The sequence below is a fragment of the Macaca thibetana genome, chromosome 1 (assembly GCF_024542745.1).
Source record: "Macaca thibetana thibetana isolate TM-01 chromosome 1, ASM2454274v1, whole genome shotgun sequence".
Classification (NCBI taxonomy): domain Eukaryota; kingdom Metazoa; phylum Chordata; class Mammalia; order Primates; family Cercopithecidae; genus Macaca; species Macaca thibetana.
In genome coordinates this window covers 43,104,817-43,122,131 of record NC_065578.1, presented here as the reverse complement: position 1 = coordinate 43,122,131, position 17,315 = coordinate 43,104,817, and the positions used below count along the sequence as shown (strand labels likewise).

Sequence of the window (17,315 nt, the reverse complement as noted above, 5' to 3'; positions counted from 1 at the left end):
TCTGTAGTTTTGTTCAAGTGGAGGAAGCTGGCATTGACAGCAGCCGCTGAGGCCTGAGAAGGTCCATGAAGGCTTCCCTGAGAAGAGAAACTTGATCTGAGCTTGAAGAATAGAGAGCCTGGGAAGGAGAGGGGCTCATTTAGCTGGTAAGCAAAATCCAGTGGGACTCTAAGTCATTCAGCAAGGCTGAATGAATAGCAAGTAGGCCGGGCGCGGTGGCTCATGCCTGTAATCCCAGCACTTTAGGAGGCCGAGGCGGGCAGATCACGAGGTCAGGAGATCGAGACCATACTGGCTAACACAGTGAAACCCCGTCTCTACTAAAAATACAAAAAATTAGCCTGGCCTGGTGGCGGGCACCTGTAGTCCCAGCTACTTGGGAGGCTGAGGCAGGAGAATGGTGTGAACCCAGGAGGCGGAGCTTGAAGTGAGCTGAGCTCGCGCCACTGCACTCCAGCCTGGGCGACAGAGCGAGACTCTGTCTCAAAAAAAAAAAAAGAAAAGAAAGAAAGAAAGAATAGCAAGTAATTTATATTCATTTAAAGGGAATATATGTGGGGTGGGGAAGGGTGTGAGTAACAGAGATGAGGTTGGAAAGACAAGTTGGTAGCAATAGATTCTTATAGGAGTTTGGACATTATCCTAAGTGCAATATGAAACCATGATGGGGTTTCAAGTGAGCTATGATGATTACATTTGCATTTAGAAAAATCTGTCTGCAATATGAAAGACAAATTGAAGGAAGAAAAAGAGGCAGGAGAATTTGGAAGGAGGAAATAGAAAGCCAAAATAAAGTAACTGATTCCAGGCCTGTGCCTAGGGTGGGAAAGACCTTGGGCCTGGTGCTCCTGGCAGTTTCACTGGTGGAGGTGGTGGTAGGCAGGGGAGATGGTGTTGGGAGTGGGGTTTAAGTGTACAAATTCTGGACTTAGTCCTGAGTTCAAAACCTGTTTGTGCCTCTTTCTAGCAATGAGACCTTAGCTTCTTCTGAAACTCATTTTAGTTAAGGGGGTTTTAGGGGTGGGGGGCTCAGCCCAGAGACCACACCTTTGTCAGTATGTGTTTTCTTCCTGCTTCCTATCCAGGGCTCCTCCTCACCCCTGGGGATTCCAGGGATCTGGCAGAGAAAGAAGCCCAGTCTCACCAGCAATGAGTCCTGAACATCCTTTGCAAACACTACTTAGGACAGATGGACTGAAGTAGGCCCTGGGGAGAGTTGGGGGCATTTCCAGAGGCCAGACCAAAGGTGATCTCCAGGAGATTTGGATGTTAGTGCAGGACAGCTTAGAGCCAAGTGGCGGATAAGTCTTTGGGAGCCAGAAGGGCTCTTCTCTAAGGAAGAATTGTAGACCTATAGAGGCAAGAACCTGTGGCAACCCTGGGAGGGGTCTTCAGATTCAGGAGGGAACATCCCAAAACTCAGCAGATGGGGAGAGGGAGCTTTTGTTGGTCAACTGGAACCACTACCAATCCATGTTCATGTCAAATTAAATGATCACTTTGAAGTTTTTCAGCCTGCCAAAATCATGTGAATTTGGTCTGCAAAACCAGACGACTGCCTGCTTGTAGTTAAGAATTCTAGGCCGGGCGCGGTGGCTCAAGCCTGTAATCCCAGCACTTTGGGAGGCCGAAATGCGCGGATCACGAGGTCAGGAGATCGAGACCATCCTGGCTAACATGGTGAAACCCCGTCTCTACTAAAAAATACTAAAAAACTTGGCGGGCGCCTGTAGTCCCAGCTACTCGGGAGGCTGAGGCAGGAGAATGGCGTAAACCCGGGAGGTGGAGCTAGCAGTGAGCTGAGATCCGGCCACTGTACTCCAGCCTGGGCGGCAGAGCGAGACTCCGTCTCAAAAAAAAAAAAAAAAAAAAAGATTTCTCAGGGGGAGGCTGGGTGCAGTGGCTCACGCCACCAGCACTTTGGGAGGCCGAGGCAAGCGGATCACGAGGTCAGGAGTTCGAGACCAGCCTGGCCAACATGGTGAAACCCTGTCTCTTTTAATAATACAAAAATTACCCTGGTGTGGTGGCAGACACCTGTAGTCCCAGCTACTTGGGAGGCTGAGGCAGGAGAATCTCTTGAACCCGGGAGGTGGAGGTTGCAGTGAGCTGAGATCACACCATTGCATTGCAGCCTGGGCAACAGAGCAAGACTGTCTCACAAAAAAAAAAAAAAAAAAAAGAATTATCAGGGGGAGATTATTCCCCCTTCTTAGTACCAAGGTTGGATGCAGGCAGTTTTCTTTGTAGTCCCCTGGTTTGAGGGAGAGAGTTAAGTCAGACAGGGGCAGGTTTCTTTCTAATTCCCCCTCACAGTGTGGGCATACACTGGCCTTTGAGGTCCTGGCGTTATGGAGAAGTTTCTAAACAGACTCCCCATGGTGAGGGGGCCCTGGGCTTTGTCTTTCTCATAAGCTCAGGGACACCTTGAAAACCAATGATCAGGTTCACTGGGTTCGGCAACTGCCCTCAAGATGAAAGCCAATGATAGAGCTTTGCTTACATTTGTAGCTTCTTGCTTTCATTTATTTTTTTGGCCTCAGCGCATTTCTTATGTTTTTGCCAGCTTACGGATGCATTTAATTTTAAAGACAGATAGAGTCTAATATTTAAAGTTGTTTTCAGCAGGAAGTTTAGCCCAAGTCCTTAGGCTACCATGTTGCAAGAAAACCTAATGGGAAGCTTTCGGCTGTGCTGCAGCTTGATTTGTGTGCTGCATCTGGCCCTGTTGGCCACTCCCTCAGCTCTTCTGTTTGGTTTTGTTTGTCCTGACACTCTGACCACTCCTGTTTGGTTTCCTTCACTGGCCTGTCCCTGTTCCTCCCCCTGCTCCTTGAATGTTGGTTCTCCTTAGTCTCTGCTTCTTGTCTTAGGCCTCATTATCTCACCACTCCCCTGGCTTCAAGCTGTGACTCCTTGGATTTCTCCAGCCCAGACTGTCCTGAGTTTCAAACCTGCATATTCAGCTGCCTCCTGGCCCTCTGAAGTTGCCACAGCACCTGAAGTTGAACATGTACAAAACTGAACTCACATTTTCCCCACATCTTAACCCTATCACATACTAAAATACTACATCCCCTGGGTTCCGTACCAGTCCCCAAAGGTAGACACCTGGAAACCATTTCTTAGCAAGCCCTCACCTCTCTTATTGCCCCTCACATCTCTTCTGTCCTTGCACATTGCTTCTGCCCTAACTCAAGGTACCTGTGCTTGTTGCCTGAACAGCTCTAACTATGGCAGCTCTAGCTGGCTGCCACCTTGCCTCTTCCATCCATACTAGACACAGAAGCCAGTGATCCATCTGAAACACATCTCTAACCAAGCCCACTTAAAACCCTTCAGTGGCTCCTTTCAGAGCAAAGGCCGAGCTCCTTGGTATAACATTCAAAGCCCTTTGTGATCTCTCCAGCCTTTTGTCTTGATGGAGACCCTCCCCAAGTCCACCGGAAGCTGCTGGCAATCCTGGGAGCACACCAGGCTGTTTCACACTTCCCTGTCTTTGTTCATACTACTTCCTCGGCTGAGAAGGCTCTGTGTCATTCTGGATGCCATCAGGAGAGAGACACCACACAGTCAGCATGCAGGGAAAGTTTAATGTAAGAATTTTGAACTGTAACAGGGAATTGAAGCTGTGATGAACTGGCTAGTAAAAAGTAAAAAAAAAAAAAAAAAAAAAAAATCTAAAGAATATAGGACTAGCACAGTCTTCAGGCTGAGATGGAGAGCCCAAGGAAGAGGCCCTCACCTCTCTACTCCATTCCTGTCCAGGGCTGAGGAGAACCACAACATGCAGGACAGGACATGGCCACAACAAACAGTGTAAATGTAGAAGTGAGAGGAAATAAAGGCAATCAGCAGTAACCAGTTTGGGTCCCATGCGTCCCATCCACCCTATAACCCACCCTGTGCAAACACACTCGTTTTTCAAGACTCAGTTCAAATATCACCTTTTCCACAAAGACTTTTCCTCTTCTGCATCTATCTAGGAAAAAACTGATTGTTCTTCCTTTGTGATTGTAGATTCTTCCCCCTCCTTGACACACATACCTATAACCTCAGTCATACTTCTACTGGGGTACTTGTTTACCCCCACCTAGGCTTGCCAGAAAAAATCAGGACAGTTATTTTTTTTCTGAGATGGAGTCTTGCTCTGTCACCCAGGCTGGAGTGCAGTGGCACAGCTCACTGCAACCTCTGCCTCCTGGGTTCAAGCAGTTCTTCTGCCTCGGCCTCACTGAGTAACTGGGACTACAGGCATGCACGCTACTATCCCCGGCTAATTTTGTATTTTTAGTAGAGATGGGGTTTCACCATATTGGCTAGGCTGGTCTCGAACTTCTGACCTTGTGATTCGCCCACCTTGGCCTCCCATAGTGCTGGGATTACAGGTGTGAGCCACCGCACCTGGCCACCTATTTAATTTTGAATATCAGATCAACAACAATTTTTTTCGAGACAGAGTCTCACGCTGTCACCCAGGCTGGAGCGCAGTGGTGCTATCTCAGCTCACTGCAACCTCCGCCTCCCGGGTTCATGCCGTTCTCCTGCCTCAGCCTCCTGAGTAGCTGGGACTACAGGCGCCCACCACCATGCCCGGCTAATTTTTTGTATTTTTAGTAGAGACAGGGTTTCACCATGTTAGCCAGGATGGTCTCGATCTTCTGACCTTGTGATCCGCCAGCCTCAGCCTCCCAAAGTGCAGGGATTGCAGGCGTGATCCTGGCCTTTTTTTTTTTTTTTTTTTTTTTTTTTTTTTGAGATGGAGTCTTACTCTGTCACCCAGGTTGGAGGGCAGTGGTGCGATTTTGGCTCTGCAACTTCCACCCCTTGGGCTCGAACAATCCTCCCACCTCAGCCTCCAAATAGCTGGACAGATGCACGTCACCACACCTGGCTAAGTTTCTATATTTTTGGTAGAGACAGGGTTTCACTATGTTGCCCAGGCTGGTCTTCAATTCCTGAGCTCTAGTGATCCACCCGTTTCAACCTCCCAAAGTGCTGGGATTATAGGTGTGAGCCACCACACCCAGCCACATTTTTTATATAAGTATGTCCCAATGATTGCATTGGACATACTGAAAATAAGTATTTAGGCCAGGCATGGTGACTCGCACCTGTAATCCAAGCGCTTTGGGAGGCCAAGGTGGGAGGATCTCTTGAACTCAGGAGTTCAAGACCAGCGTGGGTAACGTAGTAAGAGCCTGTCTCTACTAAAAAATAATAATAATTAAAAAATTAGCCAGTCATGGTAGAATGCACCTGTAGCCTTAGCTAGTTAGGAGGCTGAGGTGGGAGGATTGCTTTAGCCCAGGAGGTGGAGGTTGCAGTGAACCGAGATCGCACCACTGCACTCCAGCCCAAGGGACAGAGCAAGACCCTATCTCAAAAAAAAAGTGTATTTATTGTTTACCTGAAATCTTTTTTTTTTTTTTTTTTTTGGAGACAGAATCTCACTTTGTCGCCAGGCTGGAGTGCAGTGGCATGATCTTGGCTCACTGCAACCTCCACCTCCTGGGTTCAAGCGATTGTCCTGCCTCAGCCTCCCAAGTAGCTGGGACTACAGGTGCCCACCACACCCAGCCAATTTTTATATTTTTAGTAGAGACAGGGTTTCACCATGTTGGCCAGGAGGGTCTCGCTCTCTTGACCTCGTGATCCGCCCACCTCGGCCTCCCAAAGTGCTGGGATTACAGGCGTGAGTCACTACACCTGGCCTGAAATCCAAATTTAACCGGATGTCTTTTACTTTTATTTGCTACCCTACCCCTACTTCCATCTCCAAGTATAGTTTCCTTGATGGCAAAACATGTTTCTCACTGGTCTCTGAATCCCTGAAACTAGCCCAATGCATGACAGTTCATACTCGGTTACTGTGAAGAGAAGGTAACTTATCTGGCTGCAGGGCTGAGAATGATTGGAGGGAGTTGTGACTGGAGACAGTGAGACCAGGTAGGAGGATGAGCAATAAACCATCCAAAAAATTATGAAGACTTCAGCAGAACAGCACTGGGGATAGGGAAAGGGGATGGATCTGCAGGATCTAAGGATTTGGTGACCAGTGCTTAAGGGACATGACAGAGCTTAAGAAGTCTAGGAGATTGCCCAAGTTTCTGGCTGTGTCACTGGATGAGGTTGGTGCACTCACTGAGTAGGGAACACTGGGGAGGGTCTGGAAGCTGGACAGCAGGGAAGCTCATTGAGGAGCAGAGCAGGGTGGAGAAGGGTGGACAGCAGATCTGAAGGAGCAAATGGAAGACATCCAGTACAGATATGTTAAGCCTGAGGTCTCCCAGGACATACAGATAGAGGTATTGGAATTACAGACTTGGGGCTCAGGTGAACGTTCTAGGCTGGAGATAAAATGTGAGCATGATCAGCGTGGAGGTGGTAACTGAAACCACGGGAGCAGACAGTGCTGCTCAGGGAGACAGTAGAATGGGAAGAGGAGAGAGCGTCAGTATCAGAGCTCTGAGGAACATGAGAGGCAGAGAGAGGAAGAGGAACTCAGAATTCATCTGAGAATAAGCCTCTGGAGGAGTGGAAGGAGAACCCGGAGAGTATGGAACCAAGACAGTCACAGGAAGACAGCTTTTCAAGGAGGACTGATACTATCGAATGCTTCTGAGAGTTCAAAGGACTAAATGGCCTTTGGCTTTAGTATTGACCAGAGTCACCTGTGGCCCCAGGAGCTACAATGTGCCACCTGGTGACAGGTTATAGCTACTATGTGGTAAACAGAGGTACAGCTCTGCAGCCTGTTTCCTTTGGGGAAAACAACCTTTTCTTTCTTGCTTGCTTCTTGCTTTCTCTCTCTTTCCCCTTTCTTTCTTCCCTCCCTCCTTCCCTTCTTCCCTCCCTGCCTCCTTCCTTCCTTCCTCCCTCCCTCCCCTCCTTCCCTTCACTCTCTTTCTTCCGTTTGATTTGGGTTGTCCTGAATTGCATTCTGAGGCTAGTTCATGTGGGAATGTGTTTTTGGAGCTGTTGCTGTCTTGTTCCGGACTCTGAGATGTTGAGTACAAGCTATCTGGAGCCCAGAATGCAGCCTCCAGCTGGGGTGGGCACTATTCCCTGAAAAGCTGGCAGCCTGGGGAGTGTCGACAGCCAGCACCTTTGGCTTGGGCTGTGGCCCTGTCACTGTGAGCATTGTCAGAGATGGCTTCAGTCAGTCTCCTTTACTGGCTCTGGAGCAGCCATGTCTACTGAGTGGCAGGGTTTGGGGACTAGGCTAGGCTTTAAAGTCTTGCCAACAGGGGGCTGCCTGGCCCCAATAACCCTGGAATTGACAGAATGTCCTTCTCTGCCAGCAGCCAGCCTTCTGTAAACTGTATGGCCCTGGGGCCATTTTCTTTGCAGGAGGGAAGGTGGAACTAAGGATCCTGAATCCGTTTGGAGGCAGAGAGGGGCCAACAGGGTGTTTGAAGGGAACAAAGGCATCAACATTTTGGGAGCATCTAGAACTGGGGCAGTGAATGCAGAAGAGTGGGAGCACACACACATCTCTCCTCGTTGACCCAGAATGGGCACAGCCTTCAGAGAGCTCTTGCCAGCTCCTCACTGTAGCCTGGGTGAAGGGGGCACCTGTGCCAAAGCAGGCAGGCACACAGGCAGATTGGAAGGAATTTCTGTCAGCAGCGTTAAATGCCCTGTCCGTCTCATGGTGCTCTCATCCATCCCCGGCTGCAGCTCCTGCCCCTGTGCTGACAGCTCTCACACCAGTCCGGCCCAGACCTCCTCCCGCAGCTCCAGACCAGCAGATCCCACTCCCTCCTGACAACCCCTCTGGATGTCCCACAGTTCCTCAGACTTAGCATCCTTTCCGCATCCATGCCCCCATCTCATTTCCAAAGAAGAAAAATCACAGAGGCCTCCCCAGTACAAATGTATAGGACGTGGGAAACAAGGTTTCAAAGGATATTCAGAAAAGCTCAGGGACAGCCCTGGCCTTTTGGAGGTGACTTGGGGGGGTTGGTGTGAGAGGCCAGGGTCAGCACTAACTTCTTTCTTCCCCACGAAGGTGTGGACTTCTTAGCTTCCTGTCCTTTTCTTTTGTTTCTTTTCTTTTCTTTTTGAGATGGAGTCTCGCTCTGTCTCCCAGGCTGGAGTGCAGTGGCGCTATCTCGGCTCACTGCAACGTCCGCCTCCCGGGTTCACGGCATTCTCCTGCCTCAGCCTCCCGAGTAGCTGGGACTACAGGTGCCCACCTCCATGCCCAGCTCATTTTTTTTTTTTTTGTATTTTTAGTAGAGACAGGGTTTCACCATGTTAGCCAGGATGGTCTTGATCTTCTGACCTCATGATCCACCTGCCTCGGCCTCCCAAAGTGCTGGGATTACAGACATGAGCCACCGCGCCTGGCAGCTTCCTGTCCTTTTCATGCCACTTGCTAAATTGAATTTAACTAATTTTTACTGTAATTGTTTACTTATTGTCTGTCTCTCCTGGTTGAAGCTTCTCAAGGGCAGGGATCATGTCTGTTTTCACTTCTGTATCCTTGGCATCTGTCATATAATCAGTATCTGACATATAATAGGTGCCTAATAAATATTTGTTTGAGTTAATGATTATTCTTATTCATCACCCAAGATGCAGATCCTTCTGGGGCCCTTATCCTTTCCTGCCTCCTTATCCCCATGGAGCTCTGTGCTTCGTTCACCGGAGCCAGCACCCCACCGCACCCTCTCCCAACCCTCAGCTTTTTTTCAGATGCCCTCATGCCCTGGGCTATTTCATGGAATGTGGATAGTGAGTTAACCATGCTGGACTGTCTGCAAGCAGAGGCATGTGTATATCTGACAAGGTATCTTCAAGACAATTCCCTGGATGGTAAGACACTGATCAATGACTGTGGGGTGGGACAATGGGTGCTTCTCTGTGTCTTTACACTAAGCGGGGGCCTCAGAGATGCCACAGGTCACATAGACAGGGCTTTCTCCACAGACGACTCTGCAATCTCTTTCCCCAGAGGTAAGTCCAGGCCCAAGTGAGCAGCCTGCCAGGACTAGTGACTGCACCCTTGCTGCCTGCCCTGCCCCTGCCTGTGTTCCATTCCTCCCATCCCGGAGCTGCTGGGTGGGGGCCGGAGATCCAGGTCAGGTCTGTGATTTCTGAGTCAGCCTGAGGTGTGCGAATGCGATCAGCAAGGCATAATCTCCATCTAGCCTCTTCTCCCCAGCCCCCCACTGCCCAGTAAAAGGATCTGACAAGCCACAGAAGTAAATAAATAACTTAGAAATAATAAATAGGGGCCAGCTCCCATGAGTGAGTACAGGCCAGTTCCAGCACAGGCGCTTTCAACCAAGCAACTGCAATATGTGTCCTTCAAAGGCTGTCCCCAAAGCGCCTGGGCGGGGGCTGATGTCTCAGCCACTGTAGGGTTCATCAGAGGAGGAGTCCCAGGTTCGAGGCCTGGCCAGTGCCAGAGTCTGAGAAGTGGGTCCGAAGGGCTCCCTAACTGAGGTCTCTGGTGTCTTTTAGGCTGGGATGGCAGGGTGAGGGCTCTGGGGCTGCTAGTCAGTTGTCCCTCCACCTGTCCAGGGATGATGTTCATCACTCGCCGGCAGGGGCCTCTCGGCTCTGAGGCCTCCGTCCCTGGCTGAGGCCACTGGCTAGTGGGACTCTGCGGGAGAGTCCCAGGCAGGAAGAGCTATCGGCAAGGGTCCAGTCTGCAAAGCCCTGGAGTGAGCCCTCAGCCCAGGCAGCCGCAGGCGGTGGCCGAGAGACGGTCCACGGTTCTCCAGGTGCTATTGACGTCCATGAAGGAGACTGCTTCGTAGCGCGTGGGTCGGCAGCAGGGCTGGCTGATGGGCCGGGAGCCCGGGGGCGGTCGGAGGGCCCCAGCGCCCAGTAGGCTGGCCAGGCTGAGGTCGTGCGGAGATCGCGCGCGGCGGCAGGAGCCGCTGCAGAAGCGGAAACGCACCAGCTCGTCGGAACGGTGGCCCAGGCCGAGCGCGCGCACTGGCACCAGCTGCGAGCGCAGGCGGCAGCCCCGCGCCCCCGCGGCCCGAGGGCGGCTGCCCGGGCCCCCAGCCCGCGCTGCGCGGCCCCCGCGGGGAGGAGCAGATGGGGGCGCGGGCGGCGGCGGCGCGGGACGAGAAGGCTGCGACGGCGGCCGCCGGGCTCTTCCACTGCACCAGCGGGCCGTGCGTCCCCCTGGAATGAGACCTAGTCACGCGCGGTGTCCCGGGCGAGCCCCTCCCCGCCCCCTCGCCCTCTCACCTACCCGGCAGGTGGCCGGCGGGGGGCGCCAAGACAGGCGCGGGGCCTTCGCGGGGGGCAGGGCTGGGGGGCGCGGGTCCCAGGGAGGCCTCTGCGACGCTGCTCAGCAGAGCCAGAGCGGCCAGGGTGGGCCACAGGGCAGGCTGCGCGGAGAGACCAAGTGGAGTCTCAGGGAGAAAGAGGGCGCCCAGGTGGGCTTGGGGAGGGAGGACCTCAAGGAGGGGCTGTCCTTGGGCTGAGATCAGACCGGGGATGGGCTCCTAGCTGTGTGGAGGGGAAGCTCAGGAAGGGCGTAGGTTCCAGTATAATGGGTTTGCTGCCTCTGGGAGCCCAGGGGAGGAATCACCTGCGTGCACCGACCATTCAGAGAAGTCCCGCTCCTCCTCCCATTCACCTGGTCCCTCCCTGACCATTTCCCATCCCACACCTAACCGCTGCGCAAGCCAAGCCCTGCTATCCCTCGCCGGTCAAGCCGCCTTTCCTCAGCTCCAGGTAGGAGTCCCTGGGAGAAGCACTCACCTGCCGCCTAGGCCAGGGGCAGTGGGACAGTGCGGAGAGGCCTCCAAGTCCAAGTTCCATCTCTATCAACACCAGGAGCGCCCATCAGCCTTTGTTGAGCTGTTCCCCCACCCTCCTCTTGAGGCAGCTTGCAAATTAAGAGATGAGTTATCTTTTGGGAGGCCGTCCTGCCACCCCAGTTTCTCCAGGTGAGGAACAAGGGGCCTGGACAGCTGAACTCAACTCAGCAGAAGTAGCTGCACTGGGAACCTTGCTATGTGTTAGGTGCTTTGCAGCTATTCTTTCACAACTCCATGAGGTAAATGGTTTAATCCCCTTTTTCCAGATGAGCAAACAAGGCTCAGAGAAGCTCAGAGGTTGTCTAAGGTTACAAGGTCACACAGCTAGAGGGGAGAGAGGGGTCCTCTTTTCCCAGAACCTTCCTGCTCTGTGCTGTAGGGCTGGAGATGCTGGAAGTGGCTGGAGGGAGTTGTAGCTGGACACATTTGGTCCTGCAAAGGCCTTCACCCCAGGCTGCGGGAAAGGAAGCTGAGGCCTGGAGAAGAATGAGAGTGCTAGTTGGTCACTCTGAGAGTTATCTAATGATAGTGAGCTCCAAGCCTCAAGCTGTGCTGCCCACCAAGAGCTGCTTCACCTTGCCCCTCTGTGAACTGTGTTCTGGACCCAGAGCCACCTGAGTTCTCTCCTCTGACCATAGGGGTCCCCCAATGATCACAGAGCCGGGGGATGGTGGGACCCTCGGAAAACATGGGGCCTGGGCCATGGCTTCCTGTGGCCACCAGGGGGCAGAGCCTGCCAAGCCTGCAGATTCCAAGCAGGGTGGGCTCTTCCATCCCCTCAGCTACACTCAGGCCTGAGCCACTCCCAGGAGGGCCAGCTAGGCTTCCATACCAGCCTGGTCTCTGAGAGCTGAGCTACCCTGAGAGCTGGTCTAGGGCTGTCCCCTTCCCAGCCTCCTATGGATCTGGCAGTGTAGTCATGCTCCTAGAAGTTTCCGCCTTGAGCCATCGTTCCTGATTCCAGCCAGCCTCTCCTGAGCTCCCACTTCTGGCACTCCCAAACACCCTTTTGGGGCCCCAGAGCCTTCATAAGTCCTCATTAGCCAATCTCCTCTTGGGTCCCAGCTGCCACCCTCATCCCCATCCTCTAGCACACAGAATGCCTGCACACCTGTGGAACAGACCCCCAGGCCTTCCTGGGGTGGTCCTCCAGGTCCTGGTGTGCGACTCTTGGCTAAGTGGAAACAGGGCCTCCGGGCCAGGCCAGTGACTGTTCTCCGTGATGGAGAGAAAGGCAGGCAGGGCAGCCTTAGGAGCCCTCTGCGCTAGGGGGAGCCCGGGAGCAGGTCTCTTGAGGGCAGCTCAGGCCTTGCCTCCTACCTCCTTGTGGTCTAGGGCCATTTGGTTTTCTAGCCCTTGCCTCCCCATCCACCAGCCCGCTACTCACCACGGGGTCCTGCACCGTGTTCTTCTAGGCACCTTTCCGGGGACCAGTGCTGGGCTTTCCCCCGAAGCTCAAACGGCGCATGCCCAGGACTGTGCACCTCGCAGTGCCTCTTTTAGCCAAAAGTGTGGCCTTGGCAGCCAGTCTGCACCCTGTAGCGGCAGCGGGAGCGTCACATTACCGTGGGCCGGCAAGGCCAGCACAGTGCAACAAGCGACAAGAGGGACTGAGGGCCTGGGAGGGGCAGAGAACTGTGCCGAGGGCCCAAGAGAGGGAGGATGCAAGAAAGGAGATCAGGGGGGTGGTCCTGTCCACTCCCCCAGCCCAGGAGCGTCCATCCAGGGCTGGCACCAGAAACAGGCAAGTGGGCTGGCTTACCTCGGGTGTGGGGCTCCAGGTCCGGGTGGCAGCGAGGGCTGGGGCCCAAGGGACCTGCTGCTGGCGGAGCCCGCGGGCCTTGTCTGGAGGCCGGGCCCAACTCCATCCCTCAGCAGCCTCGTGCCCGCCGCCGCAGCCGTCCGGTGTCAAATTCCAGCCCCGGCGTCACCAGATCCTGGGGTGGGGCTGGGAGCGCCCCTGCCCCGCCCCACCTTTCGGGGCTCACCTGGCTGCTCCACCCGTCGGATCCAGTCCCCCCTAGCTTGGCTAGGTCCCCCGAGGTTGGGAGGGGGGTAGATGCTAGGAGGGGCCCCTCGGATATGGAGAGTAGAGAACTCGAGCGGTAGAGAGGCACGGAAACTGGGAGTTGAGTTTGTAGACACGCGAAGTAGAGAGCCGGGAGGCCGGGCCGAGGGCGGGAGAAAGTGAGTGAGGGCGGGGAGCAAGAGGAAGGCCGGTCCCTGCGTGGGGCGGCTGACTGCTGGTGCCTGCAGATTTGGGGGTCCTGGCTGTCTGCCCTGCAGCAACTGCTCTCTGCTCCACCCGATTCTTCTCTCAGCGGCCAGTTCACCTGCCTCGTTGGGTTGCTAAGCCTCTTCGCAGAAGCTTTCAGGGTCTGACTCTGCTCTAGTCTCCGCACAGCTCACCTCCTGTGCTGCTTAGGGCTTGGAGTATGGACACTCTTGCAAACACGGGGGTCACTGGGGCACAGCAAGGGCAGTGTTGGCAGAAGTGGGTACTGAGGGCTGAAGGCAGGGGTCACAGAGGAGGAACATCTGAGCTGAGGCTTGAAGTAGGTAGCTGGAGGGCAGCATTTCAGATGCCTAATTATGGCAATTTGGCAAGTGGGGTGAGGGCTGGGTGAGTAACATGGATGGAAAGATCCTAACACTGGGGACCATGGGAGGGTTTTGAGCAGAATGGTGTGGTCAGACAGGTATTTTTGTGGATGACTCTGGCTGTAGTAAAGAGGATGGGGTTGGAGAGAAAGGTGGAGGCTGCTGCAGAAAGAGGATGAGGTCTGATGCAGGGCGTGAGGGAAGCGTGGGGCTACCAGGCCCCAATCTGGAACACGCAATTTTGAAAATTTGTTGGTGCCTGACTGGATAGGGTGAGGAGGTAGGTAGGCCCTGCAAAAGTGTGCCTTTGGCGGGGTGACTTGGGGGAGGGGTACATCCCGGTTCCTGGGAAGAAAGGCAGGGGCTCATGAGTTCAGTGTTGGACATGTTGAGTTGGAAGGGCCTGTGGATTATCCAAGTGGAAATGTTCAGGAAGCAGGTGAATCTGTAGCCTGGAGGGAAGCACAGAGAGCTGCGCTGTCAAAGATAATTTGGGAATTGCCAACCAACTGGCAATTGGAAGCTGTGGGCAGGGATGAGAGTACTGGGGATGAGTGTGGACCGGCTGTACCCTGGCTATGCTTCAGAACTACTGAGGACCTTTAAAACCTACCCACATCCGGGCCTCAACCTAGACTGAAATCAGACCTTCCGGGTGGACATGTGCAATTTTCAGATTGCACAGGTGATTCTGGTGCATGGCCAGGGCTCAGAACCATAGCTTGTTTGAAAGTAGTTTCCTGCAGTGGTGAGGACTAGAAGTCAGACCACAGAGAACTGCTGCTGGAGGTGGTGGGGCTGCTGCAGGTGTGCCAGGAGACCCCTGGGATAGGAGGCCAAGCAGGAAGAAATCTGCTCTGTCACCTCCCACAACCGGCTGCTCAGTTGGGGCACCTGCCTTGGGGCTTTTTCAGCCAGCAATACCTCTTATGGGCATTCAGCTTATGCCCTGTGCAACTCCATGGGGCACCATCCAGGCAGGAACATGTGCATGGTAGTGACCTTATTTCCAGTAGAATATGGAGGAGGTTTCTGGGTTGACCTGTCCCTCAGTCAGGGCCTCCCTTACCCCCTGCTTCTGCCTAAGGCCAGCCACAGTGGGAAGGAGCATGTGGGAGGCTGCTGGTCCTTGGGATGGCCAGGACTGCAGCCTTAGGGCTCACCAGTGGGAGGGCAATCCAGGGCTGCCTGGACTCTTAGATTGGGGTGGGTGAGAGAGAGGTGCAGGGGCCGGCTGACCCACCTACTGCCTGCCAGTGGCAGTGTGATAGGAAGCTCACTTCATGGCCTCAAGTGCAGGCGACAGTCTGGTCTGTCCATTCTCAGGCCTGCCTGGGGATGCTGGGGAAGAGAGGGATCAGACTCTAGGACTCTTAAGAAGGCGAGGTGACATCTTTTCTAAAGTATGACAGAGGATGCCTAGAGGGGAGCTGAAGGGAGAGGGTGTGCCTCTGTGCTAATGATGGGGGGTGAGGCATGTCCTTCCCAGAGGGCGGGTGTCGGTAGTAGGGTAGGTCTGTGGGCCTCTGCTTCCTGCAGGGGCTCAGCAGTACATCTTTCCTGTGCTTGCAGGAATACCTGCCCTTCCAGAGGTGGGGCTGTGGCAACCCCAAGGCAATGTCCTAGGACTCCAGTCCTGTGCCTCTGTCTCCTCTAAGAGTGTGCCCTGAAACCTCTGGTCTCAAAGCAAAGAGGATACAGGAGATGCCCAGAGGCCTCTGGATGGCTACGTAGGTCCTGCACTGACACAAGAAGTGAAAGGGGCCCAGGACTGTGTGGACTGAAGAGAGGGCCCGAGGTTTTGGCGTAGTTGCTGAGGCTTTAGGTTCCTGTTTCTTCCAGAAAGTCAGAGAAGGCAAAAAGAGACCAGGCTCGGGGAAGAGCTTTATTGCTTCCATGGGGGTGGCCTGGGACAGCTGCCACAGCTTAGGTAAGGTCCTTGGGCCTCACTTCCCTCTGGTCCAGGCTAAAGGCAGAACCCAACCACCTGGCAGTCTTGTTGCTGAAACCTAGACCATGTGGCAAGTTGGTGAGTCCAGGCCTGCGGTAGGCCCGCGGATCAGCCGCGGCTGTGGAGGGGAGCTCTTCCCAGCAGGCCGAGCCAGGCGTCACCCTCCTGAGCTTTAAAGTTCTGCTGTAGCCCTGGGGCGGTCTTGTTGGCTCCAAAGGGACGGCTCCAGGGTTTCCCTATGGGACAGCTAGGGCTGGTGAGTGGGAATACCCCATCTTCTCCCCAAGAAAGGCCAAACAGTGTCATGAGCTGGAGGGGGCTGGCTTGAGATCCTGCCCACCACCCTGTAGCCCCAGAGCAAGGTACAGGCTGGTCATGGCACTCCTGCCCCACAGGGAGCTAACTGGTAACACTGCCTGATGGGCCCTCTAGTGGGCCTCTTCCTGCATGGCAAGTGGACCCAACTTGAGATCTCCAACCTTATTTAAAAATAAATTATCCCTACCCTCCCCCCTACCCAAATTCACAAAATGATAATACACCAAACACTGATTGGAGAAGTGATTCTGGCAGCAGCCTTGCTGCCCAGTGTCCCCCTGCCTGCATGCTGGGTCTGCTGGGCACAGCCAGGAGCCTGCTGGCCGTCTGGCATCAAGGACCCATGCTGAATGAGGCTGAGTGCTGGTCTCTGAGACTGGCTGCTGAGCAGGCACAGCTCCGGCTGCTCCAAGGCCTTGCTGCCCCTGGGACCCTTGGCACTGTCCTTCTCTGTGTCTGAAGACCCCTGTGTAGGTGGTGCTGGCTGCTGCTGCTCCTGGTGGTGCCTGGGCCTCTATGGCCGTGTGCTGGACCCACTCAGATGCCACTGCTTAGATCAGTGATGACGCGAGCTTTCACCAGCTTCCGCAGAAACTCTTTCTCCCGCTGGATATTGTGCGTCCAGGACTGAAAGCAGAGATAGTGATCAGTTGGGCCTTTGCTCAAACCTTTACTGCCCCTTCTGGGGCTCGGCGCCCTCTTCCAGTCACCACTCTCCAATACTCTGTGACCGTGGAAATCTGAAGGCGGATACTGGTAATCAGTTGTATCTTCAAGGTAATGATGGCCCTGCTCTAGGAGTGCCACAGCTCATCCTCCTCCCTTCCCAAGGCAGGGAAAAAAGAACCTTCATACCCCTTTCCTTGTCCCAGGAAAACCGTTAGGCTTCCCAACCTCCCTCCTCAGTGCTGGCGGAAGGACCTTGTTCCCACAGACTTCAAGCCACTTCTTGTCAGGAAGCACCTAGGTTATAGACACCCTGCGGGCAGGCAGTGTGAGTCACTGAAGTCCAATAGCAAGGGGTGGCTGAGTCATTCGCTGGCCTGATGCAATCTACTCTCCAGGCCTGGGGGTGGCGGATGAAATCCTGCCTCCCAGATCAGAGGAGCCATGGGGCCTGCAGAGAGATGGCGAATCTTTTTTAGAAAATTAAAAATAGGCCGGGTGCGGTGGCTCACGCCTGTAATCCCAGCACTTTGGGAGGTTGAGACGGGCGGATCACGAGGTCAGGAGTTCAAACCAGCCTGACCAACATGGTGAAACCCCGTCTCTACTAAAAATACAAAAATTAGCCAGGCGTGATGGTAGTGCCTGTAATCCCAGCTGCTCAGGAGGCTGAGGCAGGAGAATCACTTGAACCCGGGAAGCAGATATTGCAGTCAGCTGAGATCGTGCCACTGCACTCCAGCCTGGGCAACAGAGAGAGATTCTGTCTCAAAAAAATAAATAATAATAATAATAATTAAAAATAATTTTTAATTGAAAGAATAATTGTATATATTTTGGGGGAAGAATGTGATGTTTTGATAGATGTATACATTGTGGAATAATTAAATCAAGCCAACCTCACCTACTTACTAATTTTTTATGGTGAGCACATTTGATTATAGTTAATAATAATGTCACGTATTTCAAAATTACTAGAAGAGGCT

The 17,315-nt window shown here is 53.7% G+C and overlaps 3 protein-coding genes across 8 annotated transcripts in view; all 3 read right to left on the bottom strand.

Moving 5' to 3' along the window:
• Positions 1-17,315, bottom strand: part of ATP6V0B (ATPase H+ transporting V0 subunit b) — a 96,519-nt gene that overhangs the window by 32,764 nt on the left and 46,440 nt on the right. The window lies entirely within an intron of this gene.
• ARTN (artemin) lies at positions 9,214-12,801 on the bottom strand. 2 transcript variants are annotated; one of them, XM_050800582.1, is made up of 4 exons: positions 12,181-12,801; positions 10,735-11,269; positions 10,220-10,358; positions 9,214-10,149 (listed from the first exon to the last, which is right to left on the bottom strand). In XM_050800582.1, the coding sequence occupies exons 2-4, from the start codon at positions 10,792-10,794 to the stop codon at positions 9,686-9,688; spliced, it is 663 nt and encodes a 220-aa protein (XP_050656539.1). In that variant the 5' UTR covers positions 10,795-11,269; positions 12,181-12,801; the 3' UTR covers positions 9,214-9,685. The 2 variants fall into 2 exon arrangements, with proteins under 2 accessions (XP_050656539.1, XP_050656528.1); XM_050800571.1 differs by having other exon boundaries at positions 10,220-10,382; positions 10,735-10,861; positions 12,556-12,801.
• ST3GAL3 (ST3 beta-galactoside alpha-2,3-sialyltransferase 3) overlaps positions 15,270-17,315 on the bottom strand; it is a 233,153-nt gene continuing 231,107 nt past the window's right edge. For all 5 annotated transcript variants that reach the window (XM_050799866.1, XM_050799894.1, XM_050799885.1 and 2 more), the window contains one exon: positions 15,270-16,290. In XM_050799866.1, the coding sequence (XP_050655823.1) occupies positions 16,201-16,290 (90 nt within the window). In that variant the 3' untranslated portion in view covers positions 15,270-16,200. The remainder of the gene's footprint in view (positions 16,291-17,315) is intronic.